At 37.6% G+C, this 24225-nt stretch overlaps 3 protein-coding genes across 11 annotated transcripts in view; 2 read left to right on the top strand and 1 right to left on the bottom strand.

Moving 5' to 3' along the window:
* The window catches only part of LOC127851849 (bcl-2 homologous antagonist/killer-like), a 236465-nt gene that overhangs the window by 133761 nt on the left and 78479 nt on the right, over positions 1 to 24225 (bottom strand). The window lies entirely within an intron of this gene.
* Positions 1 to 24225, top strand: part of LOC127851818 (zinc finger MYM-type protein 4-like) — a 74932-nt gene that overhangs the window by 39204 nt on the left and 11503 nt on the right. For 5 of the 6 annotated variants that reach the window (XM_052385730.1, XM_052385728.1, XM_052385726.1 and 2 more), the window contains exons 12-21: positions 5793 to 6033; positions 13856 to 13987; positions 14163 to 14233; positions 14743 to 14902; positions 15972 to 16150; positions 17990 to 18113; positions 18887 to 19060; positions 19986 to 20462; positions 21741 to 21866; positions 23580 to 23846. In XM_052385730.1, coding sequence (XP_052241690.1) covers positions 5793 to 6033; positions 13856 to 13987; positions 14163 to 14233; positions 14743 to 14902; positions 15972 to 16150; positions 17990 to 18113; positions 18887 to 19060; positions 19986 to 20462; positions 21741 to 21866; positions 23580 to 23846 — 1951 coding nt within the window. Of the gene's footprint in view, positions 1 to 5792; positions 6034 to 13855; positions 13988 to 14162; positions 14234 to 14742; positions 14903 to 15971; positions 16151 to 17989; positions 18114 to 18886; positions 19061 to 19985; positions 20463 to 21740; positions 21867 to 22186; positions 22313 to 23579; positions 23847 to 24225 lie in introns of all 6 variants that reach the window. The other variant, XM_052385724.1, reaches the window with a different exon arrangement.
* Positions 7748 to 13827, top strand: LOC127851822 (uncharacterized). Its single transcript, XM_052385748.1, has 5 exons — positions 7748 to 8714; positions 9022 to 9936; positions 10218 to 10578; positions 10819 to 10996; positions 11301 to 13827. The coding sequence occupies exons 1-5, from the start codon at positions 8280 to 8282 to the stop codon at positions 11854 to 11856; spliced, it is 2445 nt and encodes an 814-aa protein (XP_052241708.1). The 5' UTR covers positions 7748 to 8279; the 3' UTR covers positions 11857 to 13827.

Genomic DNA, 24225 nt, shown 5'->3' with positions numbered 1-24225 from the left:
TAACCCTTAACCACTCAGATATGTGTTTCAACATGTTTGCAGTCCCTCAGAAAATTAAATCAGATAAAAGATGTTTCTTACAAAAATCAAGTTTAAAGGCTTCATTCATAAACCTTAGATACTGATGAATGGAAAACAGCATAAAAACTGGACAGTTACTCACAAGCCTTTCTGGTATTATGCTGGTTGCATATAGCAATTTTAACTTTGCTCATGAGGCAGAAAGAGTTGAAAGTAGAAGCACTATTTTAAAACTAGGTGGAGAAGGTAATTTTATTATGCTCCCGAAAATTTTCAGGGAGCATATAGTTGCCAATTTGTCCTTCCTTCTGTCACACTTTTCTGTCTCACTTTTGATACAGTTTCTCATAGCGCCTTCAATATTTTACCGCTCTCTTACACATTTGGCATGTAGGTACCTTGCATGGACCTCTACCTTTTGATAAGGTTTGAGGTCACTGGGGTCAAGGTCACCAAGGCTAATAATAGATTTTCTCAAGGTCACACTTTGGTTACAGTTTCTCATAGCGAACATAAGAGGAGCATCCATCATTTTCAAGGATTCTTGTCTAAGGAAAGCTTTGACAAAATAACAAGTTTGCTTTATTGTTTATCTTAATGATGGTCAAGAAGAGACTGTTTGCAAACATCAGTAAACAAGAATTGTTCTTTTGCAGGTTGCATTTTCATTTTTTGAAAACGTGTTATGTTAAGCACAAATGCAGCTATCGATTTGTCAATTTTCTTCTCATGTTCATAAAGTGTCACACCAGATTAGCCTGTGCTGTCCGCACATTCTAATCAGGGACAACACTTTCCGCTTTTATGATATTTTTCTTTCAAGAAAGTCTCTTATTAGCAGATATCTAGTGCAGGCGGAAAGTGTAGTCCCTGATTAGCCTGTGCGAACTGAACAGGCTAATCTAGCAGTACACTTTACACACATGCAATAAGCCCGTTTTCACAGAGCACGGCCCAATTTTGATGTTCCTGGATTTCTATCTTGGCATTTTCTGTATGCACTGTCAAGTCATATAGTTGATAATCTTTTTCGGCCTTTTTTGTATTTTGTTGGTTTTGGGTTGTCCAAAGTTCTTATTTATAAAAAAGAAAAATTCACTGTCAAGTTTAGATTGTTCATCAAGTTATGGCAATCTACAATATTAGACATGGAAAGAGCAATTGTGCAACATGGTCATGATGAGTTTTTGTAATTGCCATTATTTGTCACTCATAGTCGTCATCATTTGCCTTGTTAACACTCTAGAAGTAACAGTTTGTGTCCAATCTTTATAAAACTTTGTCAAAACATTCGTTCTTATGTTATCTTGGTAGAGTTTGAAAATTGTTCTGGTCTGTTGAAAAAAAATGGCTGCCAGGGGGAGGGAGCTGTCCTTATATGGCTATGTTGAAAGCTTGTTAAAACTTGAGAAATCTCATTTTTAGTCTAATCCTAATGAAACTTCTAGAAGATTTGCTCTAATGATATTTCAACTGAGTTCTAAAATTTAACCAGTCTCAGGCATTTTCCTGGCCATTTCGGAAAACTGAAATTTCGTGATTTATTAAACAAAATACGCGAAAAGTTTGCTGATTTGGGGAAAACTTATTTTATATAACTCTTTTTATGCCCCCGAAGGGTGGCATATAGTTTTTGAACTGTCCATCCATCAGTCTGTCTGTCTGAAACCTTTAACATTGGTCATAACTTTTGCAATATTGAAGATAGCAACTATGGCATGCATGTGTATCTCATGGAGCTGCACATTTTTAGTGGTAAAAGGTCAAGGTCATCCTTCAAGGTCAATGGTCAAATATATGGCTTCAAAGCGGCGCAGAAGGGAGCATTGTGTTTCTGACAAACACATTTCTTGTTAATAATGCAAATTATAAGATTCAAATAATAAATAATAGTAATTTACTTAGTCAGATGTTATTAAAATACAATTGAGATAACAAAAGTCAGTTATTTGGGAAAAAAATTGAATTGGGACAAACAATTTACCAATTAGGTATCTTTTTATGCCCCCCTTCGAAGAAGAGGGGGTATATTGCTTTGCTCATGTCGGTCGGTCTGTCGGTCCGTCCACCAGGTGGTTGTCAGACGATAACTCAAGAACGCTTGGGCCTAGGATCATGAAACTTCATAGATACATTGATCATGACTCGCAGATGACCCCTATTGATTTTGAGGTCACTAGGTCAAAGGTCAAGTTCACGGTGACCCGAAATAGTAAAATGGTTTTTGAATGATAACTCAAGAACGCATACGCCTAGGATCATGAAACTTCATGGGTAGATTGATCATGACTCGCAGATGACCCCTATTGATTTTGAGGTCACAGGCTGTCAAGCGGTCATACTTTTTCCTACTTTTTCCTACTATTTCCTACTTTTTCATCAGGATCCTACTTTTTCCTATTTTTTTACCAAATCTTCCTACTATTCCTACTTTTTCATTTTCAATGGAGAATTTTTTTTTAAAGAGTTAATTTAGTAAACTTGCAGGATGAATGAATCTATGGCATGACTGTATCCCTGTTAATGTGCATTCGTCTAGATGAGACCTGACAACCCATGCTGACTGTCTGCTAGCACCTCTTCAGGAGAATAAATATTTATTTCTTATGTAACTTTTAAAATTATTGACAAGTTTTTTTTTGAAGTAACAATAGTGCCTTGTTTACTTCGTTAGCATTTGTACACTGCAGACTTCACTACCTTACACAGTTCCCAGTGATGCAAGAGCTGAGGGAACCCATTGTTTATTCCAGTTTTATTTTGTTTCCATTGACAACAATTTGACCAAACCTTATGCATGTTTACATGATATTGCTGTTTGGAATGTAGAGATATAGAGATACATGTATTGTATGAGTGGTTATGTAATATGGAATTTATTACACAAGTTATTGGAAAAAAGATAAAACTGATGCTTTGCCGAGTTTTCATCATTTACAAATATAATGTAATAAATTCTGTATTACATGACAACGGATATGATGTTCTATTGATATCATAGGTACATCATGTTTAGTAATTAAAGATAAATGCACAGAGCCTAAATGCCCTGATACATTTTTATGCTCCCGGTAGGGTTGCATATTGCAGTTGTACTGTCAGTCCGTTTGTCTGTCTGTCTGTGTGTGTGTGTCCGTCCGAAAACTTTAATATGGGCCATAACTTTTGCAATATGAAGATAGCAACTTGATATTTGGCATGCATGTGTATCTCATGAAGCTGCACATTTTGAGTGGTCAAAGGTGAAGGTCATCCTTCAAGGTCAAAAGTTAAAAAATACAATCCAAGGGAAGTAATAAGCTTTAAAAGGGAGATAATTTCTAAACCTGCCAAATGATATATTGAAATTTTATTTCAAAGCTGCGCAATAGTGGGCATTGTGTTTCGGACAAACACAATTCTTGTCTTATGATGCCATTGCTAGTGAGGTAACTTCAAGGTGTTAAAGCGAAGTATTAAAATTATTAAACGGCAATATTACACTCCCGCAAAGTCATCAATAATGTAAAAGCCATTATTTGAAACTGGAATAAACAATGTTGTGCAACTGTTTCATTCCCCAATCAATGCTGTCATAAAAGAGGTCAGGTGATAAGGTCCTATCTCCAGTTGCATAATCTGCTCTGCAATGACCAGTCATTTTGAATGTAACTTAAGTCATTATAACTGCACCCTATTGTCAATTTAAAGGTTTCACAATGTAGCTGTAGCAGAGCATTTACACTGCTTTATATACTAGTATTAATCTTGTACAACAAGTTGGTGTATCACTAAATAAATTTGGTCTTCTGCTTAAGGATATAACATGCACAATATAATTACCATTTTTATATCGATACACAGAAGACCTCTAACCACTTATTTGATGATACACCAAAATGAACAGCATCTAATTACATGTGTACTTCTTTATCAGGGTAGCTTTGCTTGAAACTTACTTATCATAGATACACTATAAGTGCTAAAATTCCTAGTGGGAAAACAAAGTTTAACCCTTCATGGATGGAGAAGTTGGACAACAGTGGAAAAACACTGGGGTCATTACCGGCAATGAGTTTGCAAGATATTGTACTGTCTGAATGAAGTCCATCTTGTAGTAATTCTGGTGCTAATCAACTTATAAGTCATGCATAAGTTGACTTATAAGTCATGCAGATGGATAAAAACACAAGGAAAACATGAAATACATGCATGATAATTCACAAAAGCGTTTGTTTGGAAGTGCCCAAAAGCCAAGCAGCTCTCAGGGTTGTGGGGATAAATCTATCTGTATGCAAGTACATCCATCACACAAGGAACAGGTACAAAAGGCTGAAATCTTCTGGGCCCTTAAGGTAGCTTCAAGTGGGTATCCATACAGAACATGTGATGGCACTCCTGCTCTGTTTCAAGCTATGTTTCCTGGACCTGTGGCTAAAAAATAAGTATTATGTATTCCTACTTTTGAAGGAAAAGTTCCTACTTTTTCCTACTTTTTTCCTACTTTTCTTGCAAAAGTAGTTCCTATTTTTTCCTACTTTTTGAAAAAAGGTTACTTGACAGCCTGAGGTCACTAGGTCAAAGGTCAAAGTCACGGTGACCCGAAATAGTAAAATGGTTTCCGGATGATAACTCAAGAATGCATACGCCTAGGATCATGAAACTTCATGGGTAGATTGATCATGACTCGCAGATGACCCCTATTGATTTTGAGGTCACTAGGTCAAAGGTCTAGGTCACGGTGACCCGAAATAGTAAAATGGTTTTCGGATGATAACTCAAGAAGGCATATGCCTAGGATCATGAAACTTCACAGGTAGATTGATCATGACTCGCAGATGACCCCTATTGATTTTGAGGTCACAAGGTCAAAGGTCAAGGTGACCCGAAATAGTAAAATGATTTCCGGATGATGACTCAAGAACACTTTTGCCTAGGATCATGACACTTCATAGGTGCATTGATCATGACTCGCAGATGACCCCTATTGATTTTCAGGTCACTAGGTCAAAGGTCAAGGTCACAGTGACAAAAAACGTATTCACACAATGGCTGCCACTACAACGGACAGCCCATATGGGAGGCATGCATGTTTTACAAACAGCCCCTGTTTGCTTGGGAATGGGTCCTGTAAATTGAAGCATAAATAAGCCAGGAAAAGGTCTGAATTTGTTGAAAAATATAGCTAGTACAGGATGTGTTAGTAAGGTAGTAAATTTGTTGTAAGGCTTAAGTGTAGCTTTTTATGCCCCCCTTCGAAGAAGAGGGGGTATATTGTTTTGCACATGTCGGTCGGTCAGTCGGTCCGTCTGTCGATCCGTGCACCATATGGTTTCCGGATGATAACTCAAGAACACTTAGGCCTAGGATCTTGAAACTTCATAGGTACATTGAGTTCATGACTGGCAGATGACCCCTATTGATTTTCAGGTCACTAGGTCAAAGGTCAAGGTCACAATGACTCGAAATAGTAAAATGGTTTCCGGATGATAACTCAAGAATGCTTACACCTAGGATCATGAAACTTCATAGGTACATTGATCATGACCAGCAGATGACCCCGATTGATTTTCAGGTCACAAGGTCAAAGGTCAAGGTCGCAGTGACTCAAAATAGTAAAATGGTTTCTGGATGACAACTCAAGAATGCTTACGCCTAGGATCATGAAACAGGACTACAGGCTTCAAGTCTCTTGGGAAGAAATATTTAATCTCTTTAATATAAGACTTATGGATTTTTAACTTCAATGATATATTGATATATTTTTCACTGCCACTTTCCTGTTCCTGCAGAATGTAGTCTGCGACCAGTGCCGCAAGTTCGTCCCAGCCCAGTACCATCTGACAATGAGCGATGCGTCAGTACGCAACTTCTGCTCATACGGGTGCGTGATGACATTCCAGCAGCAGTTCCAGACTCCTGTGAAGCCCTCCACACCCCAGCAACCTGCGCCCACACAACAGCAGCAGCCTGCCCAGAAGACCACACCCCAGCAGACGGTGACCCGGTCCGGGCGCGTGGTCTCTTTGAAAGGTAACTTCAAATAAGAAACGTTCTGGGAAAACTGGGCTCAATGCGTGTGCATAAATTGTCGCCCCAGATTAGCCTTGCACTCAGCGCAGGCTTATCAGGTACTTTCCACAGGCTTATCAGGTACTTTCCACAGGCTTATCAGGTACTTTCCAGCAAGGGTGGATTTTCGTTTAAAGGTGACTTCCTTTAAATGTAACATTCAATAAATACGGAAAGTGTTGTCCCTTATATGTACATACTGCACAGGCTAATCTGGGACAACATTCAGGATGATGAATGTTGAACTTAATAGTTGATTATCATGTTGCAATAAAAGGCAACATGCTGCTTAAATTTGTTGTCTCATTCGACAGAAAAATCAACTGTAGGTAAAAGTGTCATGTTACCTAATGTTAGTAATTAAAGGAATGAAAATTTCAAGTAATGAAAAGATGGTACATCTTAAATACAACATTTTATTAGCTCATCTATTTTTTGAAAAAAAATTATGAGCTATTGTCATCACCTTGGCGTCGGAGTCCGGTTAAGTTTTGCGTTTAGGTCCACTTTTCTCAGAAAGTATCACTGCTATTGCATTCAAACTTGGTACACTTACTTACTATCATGAGGGGACTGGGCAGGCAAAGTTAGATAACTCTGGCTTGCATTTTGACAGAATTATGTGCCCTTTTTATACTTAGAAAATTGAAATTTTTGGTTAAGTTTTGTGTTTAGGTCCATTTTATTCCTTTAGTATCAAAGCTATTGCTTTCATACTTGCAACACTTACTAACTATCATAAGGGGACGGTGCAGGCAAAGTTATGTAACTCTGACTGGCATTTTGACAGAATTATGTGCCCTTTTTATACTTATAAATTGAAAATTTGGTTAAGTTTTGTGTTTAGGTCCACTTTATTCCTACAGTATCAAAGCTATTGCTTTCATACTTGCAACACTTATTAACTATCAAAAGGGGACTGTGCAGGCAAAGTTATGTAACTCTGACTGGCATTTGGACGGAATTATGGGCCCTTTATACTTAGAAAATTGAAAATTTGGTTAAGTTTTGTGTTTTGGTCAACATTACCCCTAAAGTATCATAGATATTGCTTTCATACTTGGAACACTCACAAACTATCATAAGGGGACATTAAAAGGACAAGTTGCATAACTCTGGTTGTCATTTTTACGGAATTATGGCCCTTTTTTTACTTTTAGTAACTTTGAATATATGGTTAAATTTTGTGTTTCGATCCACTTTACTTCTAAAGTATCAAGGCTATTGCTTTCAAACTTCAAATACTTTCATGCTATCATGAGGTTACTGTACCTGGCAAGTTGAATTTTGCCTTGACCTTTGAATGACCTTGACTCTAAGGTCAAATTATTAAATTTTGCTAAATTTGACATAACTTCTTCATTTATGATTAGATTTGATTTATACTTTGACAAAACAACTCTTACCTGACATACCACAATAGACTCCACCCAAACCATCCCCCACGCCCCCCCCCCCCCTAATTTTTTTTTTTTTTTTTTTTAAAGATCATCTCACAAAATACCACCACACCCTCACACTTTACCCCCCCACCCCCCCCCCCCAAATTTTTTTTTGGAAACGGTTAAAAAACAAAAATATTTTAATTATTTTATTTTTGAAATACAATATTATTTTTTGCATTTTGTTCGGCATATTTGGAAGATAATGTAATAAATGACCACACACCCACACTATACACCCCTCTTCACTCCACCCCTCCCTCCTTTGTGATTGAAGATGAGCGGTCTGCACCCGCAAGGCGGTGCTCTTGTTTAACATGGGTGTCCATTTCTCATCTTATTCCGTAAATCACGATTTGAGCCATCCAGGTTTTCTTTTGAGATCAATGTAAATCCGATTACTTTTGTTATGGAGGTGGTGTACGGGCAAATTCGATTGAGTGTGCGATCATTTGACAGGGGTGTGATTTTTCCGCGGATTTCCGCGGATCGGCTTGTCCCGGGGGTCATTTCTGTGATTCGCGTAAATTCGTAAAAAAAAAATTGGGGGGTGGGGGGGGGGGTACACCCCATTCTGCATGCGTATTACATTAGCGGCCCGAAAAATCCGCATATTACACTTAGCATCTGCCTAAGCATTTTTGAAACGAGCGATGTCATTGGCTTCCCAATCTTCCAATTAAAATCGGTCTTTTAAAATGTGTTGGTATTTCTTTGCCGAGCCATGTATTGCAAATGGCGCATTTGTGAAGCGAAAAACAGAAAATGCAGATCATCGAAAGAACAAACAACTCTCACAAAATCTTGGAGATTGACAAATTAGTGAAAAACAAATTTAAATGGGAATGGTTAGAAACAACAGTGGATGTAAATAAGAAAGCAATACCACTCTCTGAATGGATAAGGAAGATCGACTGTCCTGGTAAGGCAAAGTGCATTCCATGTGAAAAAATCGTGAACTACGGATCCCATGGTAAAGTGTCCTTAGTTGAACACTGTAACAGTGTTGACCATATTTCTAAGGTTAAGACATTGAGCTCAAACGAAAGATTGCCATCATCGTTCACAGGGGTCGGGAATAAAAACGACGCACATTACGGTATTCATCCCATGTTTGTTAGCAAAATCCAGACCACTACTTCGTCAGAATCAACCACGAAACCAGTAACATCTTTTGAGGACAGAACAGCTCAAGCTCAGGTTATCATTTGTCTAAAATATGAAACTTGGTAATTATTTTTGTTAAAGAAATCCGTGCTTATAAATTTGGATTATGCACTTTTAAGTTTATACTATAACAACAACAAAATTAACATGAACATTGCACTTCTTAACATGAAATTCATGCAGATGATTAATTCCTAATTTATAATTTGTATGCCATAAAACATTTCGAATATTTTCATGAAATGATGTACACATGCAAGCCCCTCTGTTCATTCACTTGATATTTACTATATATAAATTTAAAATTGCACTTGGGATATCATGCACTTATCTATTGCAGGCTTTGATTCTGGGAGTAGTTGCTGAGCACTCTTTGCCCATGACAATGGTTCCAGTCCTTATTGACTTGGCACAGAAGTTGTCAAAAGACAAGAAGGTGTTGGATGGGTTATCCATGGATCGCACTTCAGCCTCCTATAAGATGACATATGGGCTGAAAAGAACCTTTCACACTCAGACATTGCAGAGTATTCGTGAGCAACCATTCTCATTGAACATTGACGAGGCAACAAGCAACAACAACAAGAAAGTTCTCTCAGTGCTTGTAAGTTACTTTTCTAAGACTGAAGGTCGGGTTGTTGTTGAGCACCTGGCTGCATTAGAACTTGAAAATTGCAAAACCAGCACAATCTTTGAAGCGCTGTGCGATCTTTTTGAACTTAACCAAATACCATGGACTAACTTGGTGTCAATCCTCATGGACTCATGTGCAGTAATGCGAGGAAGCAAAAATGGACTGGAGCGTCGCATAAGGGAGGAAAAGGCTCCAAACCTTCTGGATATTGATGGGGATGTTTGTCACCATATTCACAATGGGACTAAAAAATTCTGCGCACCATTTGATTCCTGGGTTGAGGATTTGTTCTCAGCATTATGCATAGACCACAAGTACTGTGTCTGCAACCTTCTTGGCATAAAATTTACAGCTCCAGAACGTTTCCTAAGTCATCGTTGGCTTTCAGCCTATGATTTGGCTGTGAGCACATTGCGGATGTGGAGTGCCTATCAGGTATTTTACTATGCCTTTATCGACAAGGCGTTCAAAGCAGACTACTGGCCAGTAGTGAAGGCCATCCTTGTTGCCTGCAAAGTTAGCCAACCAGCAAAGGAGCGGATAAAAGCCATTATTGCAGAAGTTGGTGCTAAAAAAATGACCGCTGATGGGCAGAAGAGGAAAAAGGAAATTGTTGAAAAGGTAAGATATTCATTGTCGAAAAACATAACACATATATGCTGTTTCTCACAAAAATTACTCATCAAATTGGTTAGTGGTCAATGGTAATAAACAGTCTCCCTTTAAGTTCTGGAGTATGTTAACATTGTTCTATTATAAATAATTGACATTTTTTATTGAATAATTATGAGAACAGACTGAAACACTTAATTTGTGATGATTTGTTCTGTTTACTTTAAGTTTAGCTAAGATAACTTAAATATTAGATTTCCCATAACACTTTAAGTTTGTATGTTCTTCAGGTGATGTTCCAGGAGAGGAAGACCCTTCTGATCCTGAACTTCTATGCATCTGTACTGCCCATCATGAAGCGATATGTTGTGCTGTTCCAATCCAAGGAGCCACTGGTTCATCGCCTGAATGACGAACAAGTTGATGTGTTCAGAGAGTTCTTGTCATGTTTTGTAAAACAAGAACACATTGTTAACAAGAACGGAAAACAGTTGAAAAACATGGACTTGTCTGAAGACACTGGACTGTACTTGAGTGCAGATGACATGTTTGTTGGATCAAAGGCGAAGCAAATCATGAAGGGAGAAACCAAAATGGACAGCGTGTCAGAAAACTTCAAGAAGTTGGCAATTACTTCATACATGGCTACTGGTAAGTTTAGCATTATTAATATTGTTTTCTGTTAACTTGTCAATGCTGACATTGCCAACTTTACCATTGGCTACAAATTTAAAAACATTTTGCTTTGAAATGTCTTGTTGTCTTTTGATGGTATTTGTGACACTTCATAATTCAAATATTAAAAATCTGTCCTTTAAAGGTAGCTTCTAGTCTGAAAGATCTGTGTTTAATTTTTATTTAACATTATATTGAAATCTGCTTATCCTGCAGGTGTGTACTTACAACAGAAGCTTCCATTAGACAACCCTGTTCTGAGAAGACTGTCTGCACTAGATCCGTTGGCACATGGACACAGTGCAACCCTGAAAGCACTGAAACAACTGCCCTCCTTACTCCCCAACAGGCTGAACCAAGAGGAGACTGATAGTTATGAGGATGAAGTGCACAGGTATTTGAAACAGAACAATCACATAAACTGCTGCAGATTAAAAAATATATTGTTGCTACATTATTGGAACAAACTTACAGGTGTTAAATACCATGTTTTAAATTTTACAATTTAAAAGAGACAGTGTCTGTAGACTGAGACTATAGAGATACACAAGCAGAACAAACAAATGGTGTGCTTACTTCAAGAAAAACTGAACATTAAGTTCATTACCACACTTTAATACATGTTTTCACTTACTTAATTTGTGTTGATATTTTAACCCGAACCTAGAGTAGTTATTTGAGACCAGTGTTAAATATAGATTTCAGGTTGACCAGCAACTGCCAGATCCAGAACAAAGACTGGATGAGTGGTGGGGAAATGTGTTTGTGGCAGGAAAGTACCCAGCTCTCAGCAAGGTTGCACTTCTTGCATGTACTGTGTTCCATGGGCCAATGGTGGAGTCCTCTTTCAATACAATGGGGGACATCATAGGTGTTAAGTCAGCAAGTGTAACTGTGGAAACATATGCCTCAATTCAAACAGTTAAGTACTTTCTGAAGGCAAGAAACACTACAGCTCTGTCATATTTTGACAGAGTAGATGTCCTATACAGCCCAGTCAATCATATTTTGGCTGTAAACATGAAGACAACAAGTGCATCATACAGGGCTTCACTGAAAGCCAAGAGAGAAGAAACTGATGAAAACAATCGTTTGCTGTACAGAAAGACTCCCAAGCCTCTCAGTAAAGTCCAGACACTGCTGAATATGAGATCACAGGCTCAGCAAGAATGGCAATCCCATGAAGATCAACAGAAAAAGCAGGCTCACAAAAGACTTCTTAAAGATCTGGCTTTTAAAAAAAGGATCCAGTGAATAAGTAAAGTTTGTGGATGTTATATAAGTGTCTGAACAACATTAAGTAGTATAAAAGAGAGGCTAAAAAATACTGCTTAAAGATCTTGCTATAAAAATACAGTGAATAAGTCAAGTTTGTGGATATTAAAAAAGTGTATGAACAACATTTATTAGTATTTCAGCACATATTTAAATTTTTAGCTCATTATATTCTAAAATTGTGTAAGGTATTTTGTAACAGATTTTTGACAGAGAACTCATGTTTTAGGTTGATGCCAAGCCCATTTAGAGCCAGGAGTTTTGATGGTGTATGTCTTTGATTAAACATGTATTTGTGCAAACAAACAAAGGTTAAACATTCTATTCATTTTAGTAATGTCAGTTTAAAAAATGTTTTACATGTTATTAAACATGTTCTAGTCTTATTTAGGTCAGCAATTGTTTAATTTATATATCTGTTGTTGTTTTTTAATTTATTTGTGCAATTAAACAAAGATTGAACATTCTAGTCATTTTTGTAATGTCATTAAAAAAAAAAAAAATCAGATGTTATTAACATGTTCTAGTCTTTTAGTCAGCAATAGTTTAATTTATATATCTGTTTGTTTAATGTATTTGTGCAATAAAACACTGGTTGAATATTTTAGTCATGTTTGTAATGTCAGTTTAAAAAATATTTCAGATGTTATTAAAAATGTTTTAGTCTTTTTCTGTTAGCAATTTTTTAATTAATGTAAAATTAATGTGCTAGCAATATATCGTTAAATGTCAATGGATTGGTATGATAAGCAGCATGTTGTGTACCTTTTTCCATGAATGCCTATTGTGAAGCACATGTTGTGTTTGATCTCAAATAATACTGTTTTCATTGTACTTTGCATCCTCAGTATGTTAAATGTGAAGTTTAAAAAGTTTTCATAAATAAATCTTGTTATAAAGTTAAAGGTGGTCATTTACTTGTTTGTTATAAGGTTTATCATTGTGTTATTCATGAATTGAAAAATTAAAAAAAACAACAGAAGTACCTTTTCAAGCCAAAAAAGGGCTAATTTCAGAAAAAAAATAGTCTTAATTTTGCTCAGGAAATAGCCCCAAAACGCACCACAGACGATCTAGAAACCAAACATTTTACGGGGGGCATGCCCCCGTACCCCCCTAGATCTGGTTTCACTCTCACCCTAGTAACAATAAGTCGACAGAATTTTCCTCCCCTCGGACTTCACCTCAATCACACCCCTGTTTGAGAATGAAAATGCAACTAAAAAGACTAAAAAAAGAACAATAAGTTAGGCTTGAGTAAGGGGGCTATTTCCAAGTTCGTAACATGGGGCTTCAGAATCCCAGCCTAATTTTTCTGATTTCAAATTTGGGACAATTAACACCCTTGTGTTAAGCATGAGATGGAACTTCATCAGATGGTGACAAAGTTGGGCCTGTTACCAGGTAACAGCAAGTTTCCTGAAAAGTCGCAAAACCCTTATTGGCCACAAGGTCATATATCAATGCAACTGCGTCATTCTAAACTTGGACTAATGCCTTATGCTACCAGTGTATCTACAAACCAGCCTGCCCAGTCTGAGCAGAAGCTACCCTCTCCACTATGAAGTCATACAATGTTGTGTGGTCTACCCTCTCCGCTATGAAGTCATACAATGTTGTGTGGTCTCTTTTGTGGTTAAGGTAGCTTCAGACCAGACTGCATGAATGTGCTGGCTGGGTTTGAGCTTCACTAGCAGAATGGTAACGTAAGACCCATTTTTGCATGATGTGTGTGAATGTTAGTAAAAGTGACCCATATTGATTTACCGCTTAGCCTTGTTTTGATGAACCTTGTTAAGAAAATTTTGTCTAATCCTATCTCAGCTTAGTTAAAAAATAAAAATGGGCATAAAAATAAAAGATTTATGTTTCATATAGTACTTTCATTTTTTAAATTTTGTCAGAAAACTTTAGTTCCTTAGGGTCTCAGGTGAGCTCCAAGGGGCCCATGGTCCTCCTATTTTGTTTTGTTTTTTAGGCAACATATCGCCACAGCCAAACATGCCAGCAGCCAGAAACAACATAAAGGCTGTCAGTGCTGCCACAAATGTGACGGATTCATTCCCTATCATCTCCAATGTGATCTCATTGGCTCCTCAAAAGTCACCAGGTAACGAAGAAATAAATTCTATAAACCCTTTCCTGCTCAGAAGCACAGTGAAAAATCAAAATTATGGTCACAATAATTAAAGGGAAACATTAAAGCAACATAATATTAATGATGTTGCCTGTTTATTGCAATGGTTTTGCTTACTTCATTAAGTTCCTATGTTGGTTGGTTGTAGCCCCACAGCCAGAGGTGAATATGAAAACACTGCCTGCTGCCGCATCCAACACTCCGACTCCTGTCGGGAAGGTAAGAATAGGTGATAGATAAATATTTTTACTGTGTGACTGACAGCAGCATTTTTATGTCCCCCATTCTATACTGGGAGACATATTGTTTTTGCCCTGTCTGTTGGTTTGTTTTTTTGTTTTTTGTGTCAATCTTTAACATTGGCCATAAGTTTTGCAATATTGAAGATAGCAACTTGATATTTGGCATGTGTATCTCATGGAGCTGCACATTTTGAGTGGTGAAAGGTCAAGTTCATCCTTCAAGGTCAAAGGTCAAATATATGGGGGGGGACATAGTGTTTCACAAACACATCTTGTTTTCTCTACATTTTACTGGTGTCTGAAAAGTTAACATTTGCCAAAATGACTGATGCTAGTTGAGAACAAAAACACAATCTAGATACTTAAGTCGAGACTACGTGGTTTGATCAATGTTAGTGATAAGAAATAAAAGATGTTTTTGAGGTGATGACACCATATAAAAGAAAATAAGCTAACAATGTATCACAAAGAAATGCTTTGTTGTAGACAAGCTCTGCGGCAGGCAGCCAAATGGTTCATCAGCAGATCATTATACAGCCCCCTTCCCCTAAGCCCATGAAGAACAAGGCATTGCTATGCAAGCCTATCACCATGACGAAGGCAACTTCCTGTAGGCCACACACACAGTCCAAGGAAGTGCAGACAGGTACTACATGTGGTCATTTTGATTTGAGCAGCGCTATTAACCTGATGTCAGCCATTAAAAAATTGTGCCTTGATATGGGAAAACAGGGCTTTTTGAACATGCATAAAAATATTATTTTTTTCAGAAATTTAAGATGCCATTGGGTTTTTCTAGCACAAACACATTCTTGAATAATGCTTGAACTTGTTATCCCATGCCATGGGCGGAGGGATATTGTTTTGGCGTTGTCCGTCCGTCTTTCCGTCCGTCCGGAGCCATATCTTGGAAGTGCTTTGACGTGTTTCTGACAGATTTCATTGAAATTTGGTATGAGTATATATATGAATACTAGGATGATGCACGCCAAATGGCATTGTACACCATCTGATAATAACGGAGTTATGGCCCTTTGTATCTTAAAAAATGCTATTTTGAGTGTCGAATATAACACTTTTGTGTCCAGAATCATATTGGCGGGGGACATCAATTCAACGAATTTGCTTGTTTTTCTTTTGCAATCTCGGAATCAAGCAACTACCTCTTTTGTCATAAGTTCATTTATCTTTAAATTTGGAGAGGTTTGAATATCTTGTGATTGATAAAATACCTGTAAATTATATATCTGAAGAGCTTGATTTGTGCTCTTTAACTTTTATTAATTTATTTCATCAAAACTGTTATTTTGGTGAACCTGTTCCTGCTCAGAAGCCAAGCGGAAATGGCTATGTGCAACCAGCAGAAAACAAAAAAAACAGCCTGCCAGTAACTCACAGTCTGTTCAGGTTTTATGCTGTTTGCTGCTCATGAGTATCTTTCTGTTGGAAATGAAGGCTTTAAAACTTATATCTGTAAAATAAGTCTCGAATATAATTTTATTTTCTGCGGGACTACATGCTTAATGCATGTGCGCAAAGTGTTTCCGAGATTAGACTGTGCAGTCCACACAGGCTTATCAGTGACAACACTTTTCTGATTTTCTTAGGGATTACAAACATTAAAAAGCATATCTCAGGGGAGCAAGGTTTAACAGAAGGATGTACATGTATAAAATTGGCAAATGAACAGGAACAATTACAAATATCTGTTTCAGATAAGTCAGAGCCAGACCGTTACTTCATCCCAGTACCGGTTCCCATTTATGTACCGACGCCCCTGTCCATGTACAGCATGCCCACCCCCATACTGGTACCCGTACCTGTGCCTGTACCGGTTCCCATATTCATACCCACCACCAAGAAGAGCGCCACCAGCATCCTCAAGCAGATCAAGGTGAGTGGGTATACTAGGATTGTGAGGATTAACAGTGGGTTTTATTATGCCCCTGGTAGGGTGGCATATAGCAGTTGAACTGTCCGTCAGTCTGTCTGTCCGGAAAAAAACTTTAACATTGGCCATAACTTTTTAAATATTGAAGATAGAAGCTTGATATTTGGCATGCATGTGTATCTGATGGAGCTGCACATTTTGAGTGGTAAAATTTCAAGGGGAACATCATACTTCCAGGTCTAGGGATCGAAAAAAACAAATCCAAGGGAAGTAAAAAGCTTTAAATGGACATAATTATCTGACCTGCCAAATTTTTAATTTCTTTTTTATAAATCAAAGTGGCGCAGTAGGCGGCATTGTGTTTCTGACATACAAATCGTGGTAAAAGGTTAAGGTCATCCTTCAAGGTCTAAGGTCAAAAATAAAAATCCAAGGGAAGAAATAAGCTTTAAAGGGAGATAATTATTCAATATTGAACATAGCAACTTGATATTTGGCATGTGTATCTCGTGGAGCTGCACATTGAGTGGTGAATCTAGTCACGGTAGTGGCTTTTAATTAATTGCTTCTAAAAATAGAGAGTGGCTTTTAATTATTTGCTACTAAAAATAGAGATTTGTTAGAGACAATTATTTTCAAGTAATTTATATAATTATAAATCTCATATTATATATTTCCTTACCATAAATTTAACTTCTTTTCACAGTAACTGTACAGATTTTTAGCTCGACTATTATACATGAAATATATATAGTGGAGCTATCCTACTCACCCGGCGTGAGCGTCTGCGTTAGCGTGCAAATGTTAAAGTTTTGTTCTACCCCAAATATTTTCTTTGTTCCTTGACATATTGCTTTCATATTTTGCATACTCGTTTACCAACATGACCCCAACCTATAAACAAGAGCAGACAACTCTATCAAGCATTTTGTAATAATTATGGCCCCTTTTCCACTTAGAATATGCAGCAAATGTTAAAGTTTTCATACTACCCCATTTATTTTCATTGTCCCTTGACATATTGCTTTCATATTTTGCATACTTGTTTACCAACATCACCCCAACCTATAAACAAGAGCAGACAACTCTATCAAGCATTTTGTCATAATTATTGCCCCTTTTATACTTAGAATGGGCATATTATTGATAAATCTATGTTAAAGTTTGCGTACTACCCCAAATATTTTCTTTATCCTTTGACATATTGCTTTTATATGTTGCATATTTGTTTACCAACATGACCCCAACTTATAATCAAGAGCATACCACTGTATCAAGCATTTTGACATACTTATGGCCCCTTTTACACTTAGATAATTGAACAGTTTGCTTAAATTGCCATAACTTCTTTATTTATGATCACATTTTATTATGACTTTGACAAAACAACACTTACCTGAATACCACAATGGATTCCACCCAAACAATACCCCCCCCCCACCCCAACCCCCCCCGACCCCCCCTCCCCCAAAAAAATTAATTTTTTTTTAGTTTTTTCCTTTTTTTTATTTTTGAAAGATCGTCTAATAAATTATTGAATATGAACAATTTCCCCATGATTGCTTACGTTATACTGTCAAGCACTCAAATAGTCGAGCGCGCTGTTCTCAGACAGCTATTGTTTATTAGCTCATCTATTTTTTGAGGAAAAAAAAAGAGCTATTGTCATCACCATCGGCGTCCGGTTAAGTTTTGTGTTTATGTCCACTTTTCTCATAAAGTATCAAATTTAATCCTAAAACGGCTCATGTGGGGACTAAAACGAGTGAGATATGGTTTCTGTAAATTGGAAAACATGTTTTTACAAGATACATTTTATTATCTGATGCTTTCTGAATGCAGGACATCCGCGAGAAGATCCCAGCAGACCCACTGGAGGCAGAGCTTCTTATGATGGCAGACATGGTGGCAGGCAAGGAGGACTCGTCTGGGACCTCCAGCAGTGAGGAGGAAGAGGAGATTGAAGGTGATTAGTGGTTGTCATGGAGACACTGGTAGGGAAGTGTTGTTAGTTGATATGGAAGTGTGGTACCTCCATCAGTGAGGAGGAAGAGGAGATTGAAGGTGATTAGTGGTTGTCATGGAGACACTGGTAGGGAAGTGTTGTTAGTTGATATGGAAGTGTGGTACCTCCATCAGTGAGGAGGAAGAGGAGGAGATTGAAGGTGAGTAGTGGTTGTCATGGAGACACTGGTATGGAAGTGTCATTAGTCGGTTTATTTATTTGCATAATAAGCGATAAATGTACTTGCAAAATGAAATCATAACATAAATGCAGATACACAGTGAGATGAAGTTTGACTATACAAACAATTGTTGTATGCAATTCTGATTATTAAACAACAAGAATAGGAAAGTAAATCATAGCATACAAATAATGTTGATAGATAATATAAATAAAACACACATAAAATAGCAAAATAAACAAGAAAATAGGAGAAGTTTGACATAGGCTTGACAGGTGTTGTCAAGAAGACTATGATTATATTCAAGAATTGTGATGGAGGATTTATGCTTACCGGTATATGAATTAACTGCCTGAAAGACTTGACACTTGTATGGCATGTAAGATGAAAGAGCTAATACATATCTGATTGAAGAAGTTATACGTGAGAGAACTATATGATTATTTGTAATTATTCCAAAAATGTTTTATTTTCAAAACTGACCCCATTTCATATCGGCTATATGGGGCATTCAATCTTGCACAATAATTATCATGCTTTGATTTCCCTTCAGCACCCGTTTCCAAGGTGATCAAGGATGTGACCCCTACCCCAGGCCCCTCGGGTGCCTCTGGGGCCGACCTGGGGGAGGACATGCTTCAGATGGCCCTGCGTATGGCCACGGAGATGTCAGAGGAACCTGCCATGGACCTCGAGAACTCTCTAGAACCTGTCGCTGTCAATACAGGTACCACAGTCTGTGTCCTTGAGATTTGAGTTAAGGCTTTTTGCTGGCAATTATGGGAAAATGCTATTTTGGGATTAGGATTTGTTTAAGCTAAAAGTTCACTGATTTGGGAAAAACTAATTCAATATAACTCTTTATTATCATTCAAATTAAAAAAAAAAATGTTTTAAATTATTGTTATATACTTTGTTCAATGTAATTAAAGGAAAATTGAGGTGTAATCATTATTAGCCATTTGTTTCTTTGATTATTGTCCCCTACCTGTTTCACCAGAGGAGACTTATGGTTTGCTGTCTGTCAGTCTGTCCGTCACACTTTTCTGGATCCTGCGATAATTTTTAAAGTTCTTAATATTTTTTCATGAAACTTTAAACATGGATGGATGCCAATATGGACATTATGCACGTCATTTTGTTCATACGTCAAAAATTCTGGTTGCTATGGAAACAAATAGACTAGAAATACTGCTGAAAATGGTGGTTTTCTGGATCCTGCTATAACTTTAAATGTTCTTAGTATTTTTTCATGAAGCTTGAAACATGTATAGATGGCAATATGGACATAATGCAGGTCATTTCATTTTGTTCTTACGTCAAAAATTATGGTTGCTATGGCAACAAATATATATATAAAAATCTGACAATGGTGGAATTTCTGACAATGGTGAAGCCAGTAGTTGACAATATTGCTTGGCAATCTCTTGTTTTTATTTGGAAATATTTTTCGAATTGGGAATTTTATTGCAATTTTTCTATGGAAATTGGTCCGTTGAAGAAACCCGCTGGACAACTCTTTTGGCCCTGATTAGTATGCGCAGACTGCTCTGACAAATCTATGACCGCACTTTATGCACATGCTTTCACTTAAGCCCTGTTTTCCTAAAGGCGACTCATTTGCTTATTATATTCTGTATGTATCCCGACAGCTCCACCACAGCCGATACAAGCAAGCGCCCCAGACGATGATGACGATGAAGACGAGTACATCCCTGCCTCCACACGCAGCAGACGGTCGCGAGGAGGGGGCAGTACGAACAAGCGACAATCCAACTCCACACCAAGACGCCAATCGAAGCGACAGAAAGTGGACACCCCACAGCCGTTGTACAAGGATCCGTCGCCCTCCCCACCACCTCCAGCCGTTGCCCCTCCCCCTGACATGAACTTCCATCTCAAGTACACGTATGGTGTTAACGCGTTCAAGCACTGGGTGCTGCAGAAGAACGCTCAGCTGGAGCAGACGTCAAAGACTGGATACGGAAAGACATTAAAGACGTTCAAGTCAGACATTCTTCAGTGCACAGCGGACGAGCTGAACTACTCGCTGTGTCTCTTTGTGAAGGAAGTGAGGAAACCCAATGGGGAAGAGTACGCTGTAGACAGTATATACTACCTGTGCCTAGGTAGGTACTCAGTGGATATCTAGATACCTTCATATAAGTCTCCTGTAGACAGTATATACTACCTGTGCCTAGGTAGGTACTCAGTGGATATCCAGATACCTTCATATAAGTCTCCTTCTGGGAAATCTGGGCTGAATGCATGTGGCTTAAGTTTCATCCCAGATAAGCTGTGCAGTCCTCACAGGCTAATCAGGGACAACACTTTCTGCCTCATGATAAGCTGTGCAGTCCTCACAGGCTAATCAGGGACAACACTTTCTGCCTCATGGAATTATTTTTTTAGGAGGTCTCTTATAAACAAAAATCAAGTTTTTACACAAGTGTCATCCATTATTAGCCTGTGCAGACGGCACAGGCTTATATTGAATGACACTATACACATGTATTTAGCCCTGATTTCCCAGAATGCGGCTCATATAATGACTGTTTTTGTGTCTGTTCAGCTCTGAAACGTTTATCATATTTTTATTTTCAACACATTGATTGTCAAATTGAATATTTTATGTTTTATTCAATTAACAAAAGGTCATAAAATAGAACATATGTGTTCATGCTAAATATTGATTTTTCTACTTCAAGAGTTGTATTTCTTTTTTGAGGATAAATTTTATCTTGTGTTTATACAGATCAATTATCTAAGATAATAAGATGCTGATGGTTGTAATTGAAACATTATTACAGCTCTACATAGACACTACAAACTAAGTCCTACATTCTCTAAGTCCCACATTCTCTAAGTCCCACATTCTCTAAGACCCACATTCTCTAAGTCCCACATTCTCTAAGTCCCACATTCTCTAAGTCCCACATTCTCTGATGAATGAAGAATTGATATTCCTGGTGCTACATATGTTTGTTTTATAGGCTGCTTTTTGCCTAATGTTGGAGACCATGTGTTTAAGGCAGATTAATGAAAGAGTGTCATTTATAGACTCCTTCCCCTAGCTTTTTACATTTTAAACACGTCTTTATACAGCAAACAACATTTTTTAAACGCCTGCCTCTAGCCAACTACATTTTATAGACTCCTGCCTTTAGCCAATAGCATTTTATAGACTCCTGCCTCTAGGCAATTACATTTTTTAGCCTTCTGATTTAAGCCAATTACATTTTATTGGCATCTGCATTTAGCCAATAACATGTAGACTTCTGTCTCCAGCCAATGTCATTTTATAGACACTGCAGCTTCTAGCCAGATAATCTAGCCAATTGAGAATTATATGAATGTCAAGTGTTCAGTCCTGTGTTACTATGACGATACTGCTCTATTATCACCAGGCCTACAGCAGTATCTTTTTGAGAGTGGCCGCATTGACAACATTTTCGGGGACTACTACTATGAACGCTTCACCGAATGTCTCAATGAGTTACTCACCAAATACGAACCAAAACTTAATCATACAGGTATTATTAGTGTAAATATTGAGCTGCTTCATGGGAATATGGGTCCTATGCCATATCGGGCCCACTACTCTGGACAAGCCTGTACAATCGCGCAGTCTGGTCAGGAGCTTGGCTGTCTGCTATAAAATCACACATTACTTTGTGGTCATTAGCAAAAAGTTTAGCCCAGTACCAGTTTACGTGGATGTGCAGGCTGGACTTGAGCTACACTGGCCATATATGGCATAAGACCAATTTTCGCATGACTCATCTTTATGTTTAGGTATTTTTCTTTTCTATTTTCACTCAACAAGAGGTTTTTGTTTTGTGTTTCTTGGCAGGCATTCAACAGTATCTGTTTGAAAATGGCCGCATCGACAATATATTCAGCGACTTTTATTATGACAGATTTACGGAGTGTCTAAATGAAATACTAACAAGATATGAACCAAAATTGAATCATGCAGGTAATAGCAAAGTGCAATTGTTTATTCTTTAAAGATTTTGTTTCTGTTAGATTTCTTTTCGTTTAAGCATTACAGTTTGTTATATATGTGTATCTTAAACATTTGTTTAAGTCTTTTTTCTGTTTTATTGAAAAATTATTTGTTTCTGATATATGTTAGTGTATATTTGTAGTTTGTTTTCAGCTTATTATTTACAACAGTTTCAGTTTCAAAGTAAGCTGTATATTAGATTTGGACATATTAGCTATTTCTGCCTCAATCAAAGGGGCAAAAAAAAGATATAATAAAATTTATAATATATCCAAACATACATACATACATACATACATACAACAATACATACATACATCATACATACATACATACATACATACATACATACATACATACATACATACATACATACATACATACATACATACATACATACATACATACATACATACATACATACATACATACATACATACATACATACATACATACATACATACATACATACATACATACATACATACATACATACATACATACTACATACATACATACATACATACATACATACATACATACATACATACATACATACATACATACATACATACATACATACATACATACAACATACATACATACATACATACATCATACATACATACATACATACATACATACATACATACATACATACATACATACAGACAGACAGACAGACAGACAGACAGACAGACAGACAGACAGACAGACAGACAGACAGACAGACAGACAGACTCGCAGTCTATTCAGGTTTTATGCTGTTTGAAGCTCATCAGTATCAAAATAAGTACCGGAGTAGGTAAAGGGTTAAAAAAACAGCAACATGCACTGACATTAAGCTCACTATCCAGTCCTGCAGGTAGCTGGTATGTGCATGTGTTGTCCCAGATGAGCCTGTGCTGATCTGGACAGACACTTTATGTACATGCATTAAACCCCTTATTCCCAGAGCAAGGCTCAAACCTACATTTTGATTGATTGCAATCCACGCAGGCTAATCAGGGAAGACACTTTCTGCCTAAATTGGATTTTGCTAAGAAGAGACTTCATTTAAACGAAAAATGTCATAAAAGCAGAAAGTGTCGTGCACAGGCTTAACTGGGACGTCATTTTACGCACATGCATTATGCCCAGTTTACTCTGAATACGACTCAATTTAAATTTAAAAATGTGTACTGATTAATTAACAAAACAACATTCACTGCCATGTAACCCTATATCACCCCACTAGGTCAGCTTGTGTGTCGTATAGAGGAGGAGCACCTATGGGAGTCCAAGCAGCTGGGCGCACACTCCCCCCACGTCCTGCTCAACTCCCTGGTGTACTTCAACACCAAGTACTTCATGCTGAAGACCTCCGAGGACCACCTCCGTCTCTCCTTCACCCACATCATGAAGCACTGGAAGAAGACCCCGTCCGGGCGCGGCTCTGGTACTGGGCCTAACTCGGGAAGAAGTGTATATCTCAGATACTACTGCCCAACGCCACAGGGGAAAGGTCAGCAACAAAATTATTTTTGTTCAGGGGTATAAATTAACATTTTGAGATCAGTTATGCATACTTGCTTTTTAGCTCACATGAGCACAACGTGCTCATGGTGAGCTTTTGTGATCGCCTTTTGTCTGTCGTGCGTCGTCCGTCGAGCAGCGTCAACATTTGCCTTGTTAACACTCTAGAGGCCACATTTATTGTCCAGTCTTCATGAAATTTGGTCAGAAGATTGGTTTCAGTGATATCTTGGATGAGTTCGAAAATGGTTACATTTGCTTAAAAAACATGGCTGCCAAGGGGCGGGGCATTTTTCCTTATATGGCTATAGTAAAATCTTGTTAACACTCGAGAGGCCACATTTATAATGTGATCTTCATGAAACTTA

The sequence above is a fragment of the Dreissena polymorpha genome, chromosome 11 (genome assembly GCF_020536995.1).
Source record: "Dreissena polymorpha isolate Duluth1 chromosome 11, UMN_Dpol_1.0, whole genome shotgun sequence".
In the NCBI taxonomy this organism is placed as follows: Eukaryota; Metazoa; Mollusca; class Bivalvia; order Myida; family Dreissenidae; genus Dreissena; species Dreissena polymorpha.
Note: the sequence above shows the minus strand (reverse complement) of the source record. Positions and strands in the feature narration are given on the sequence as shown.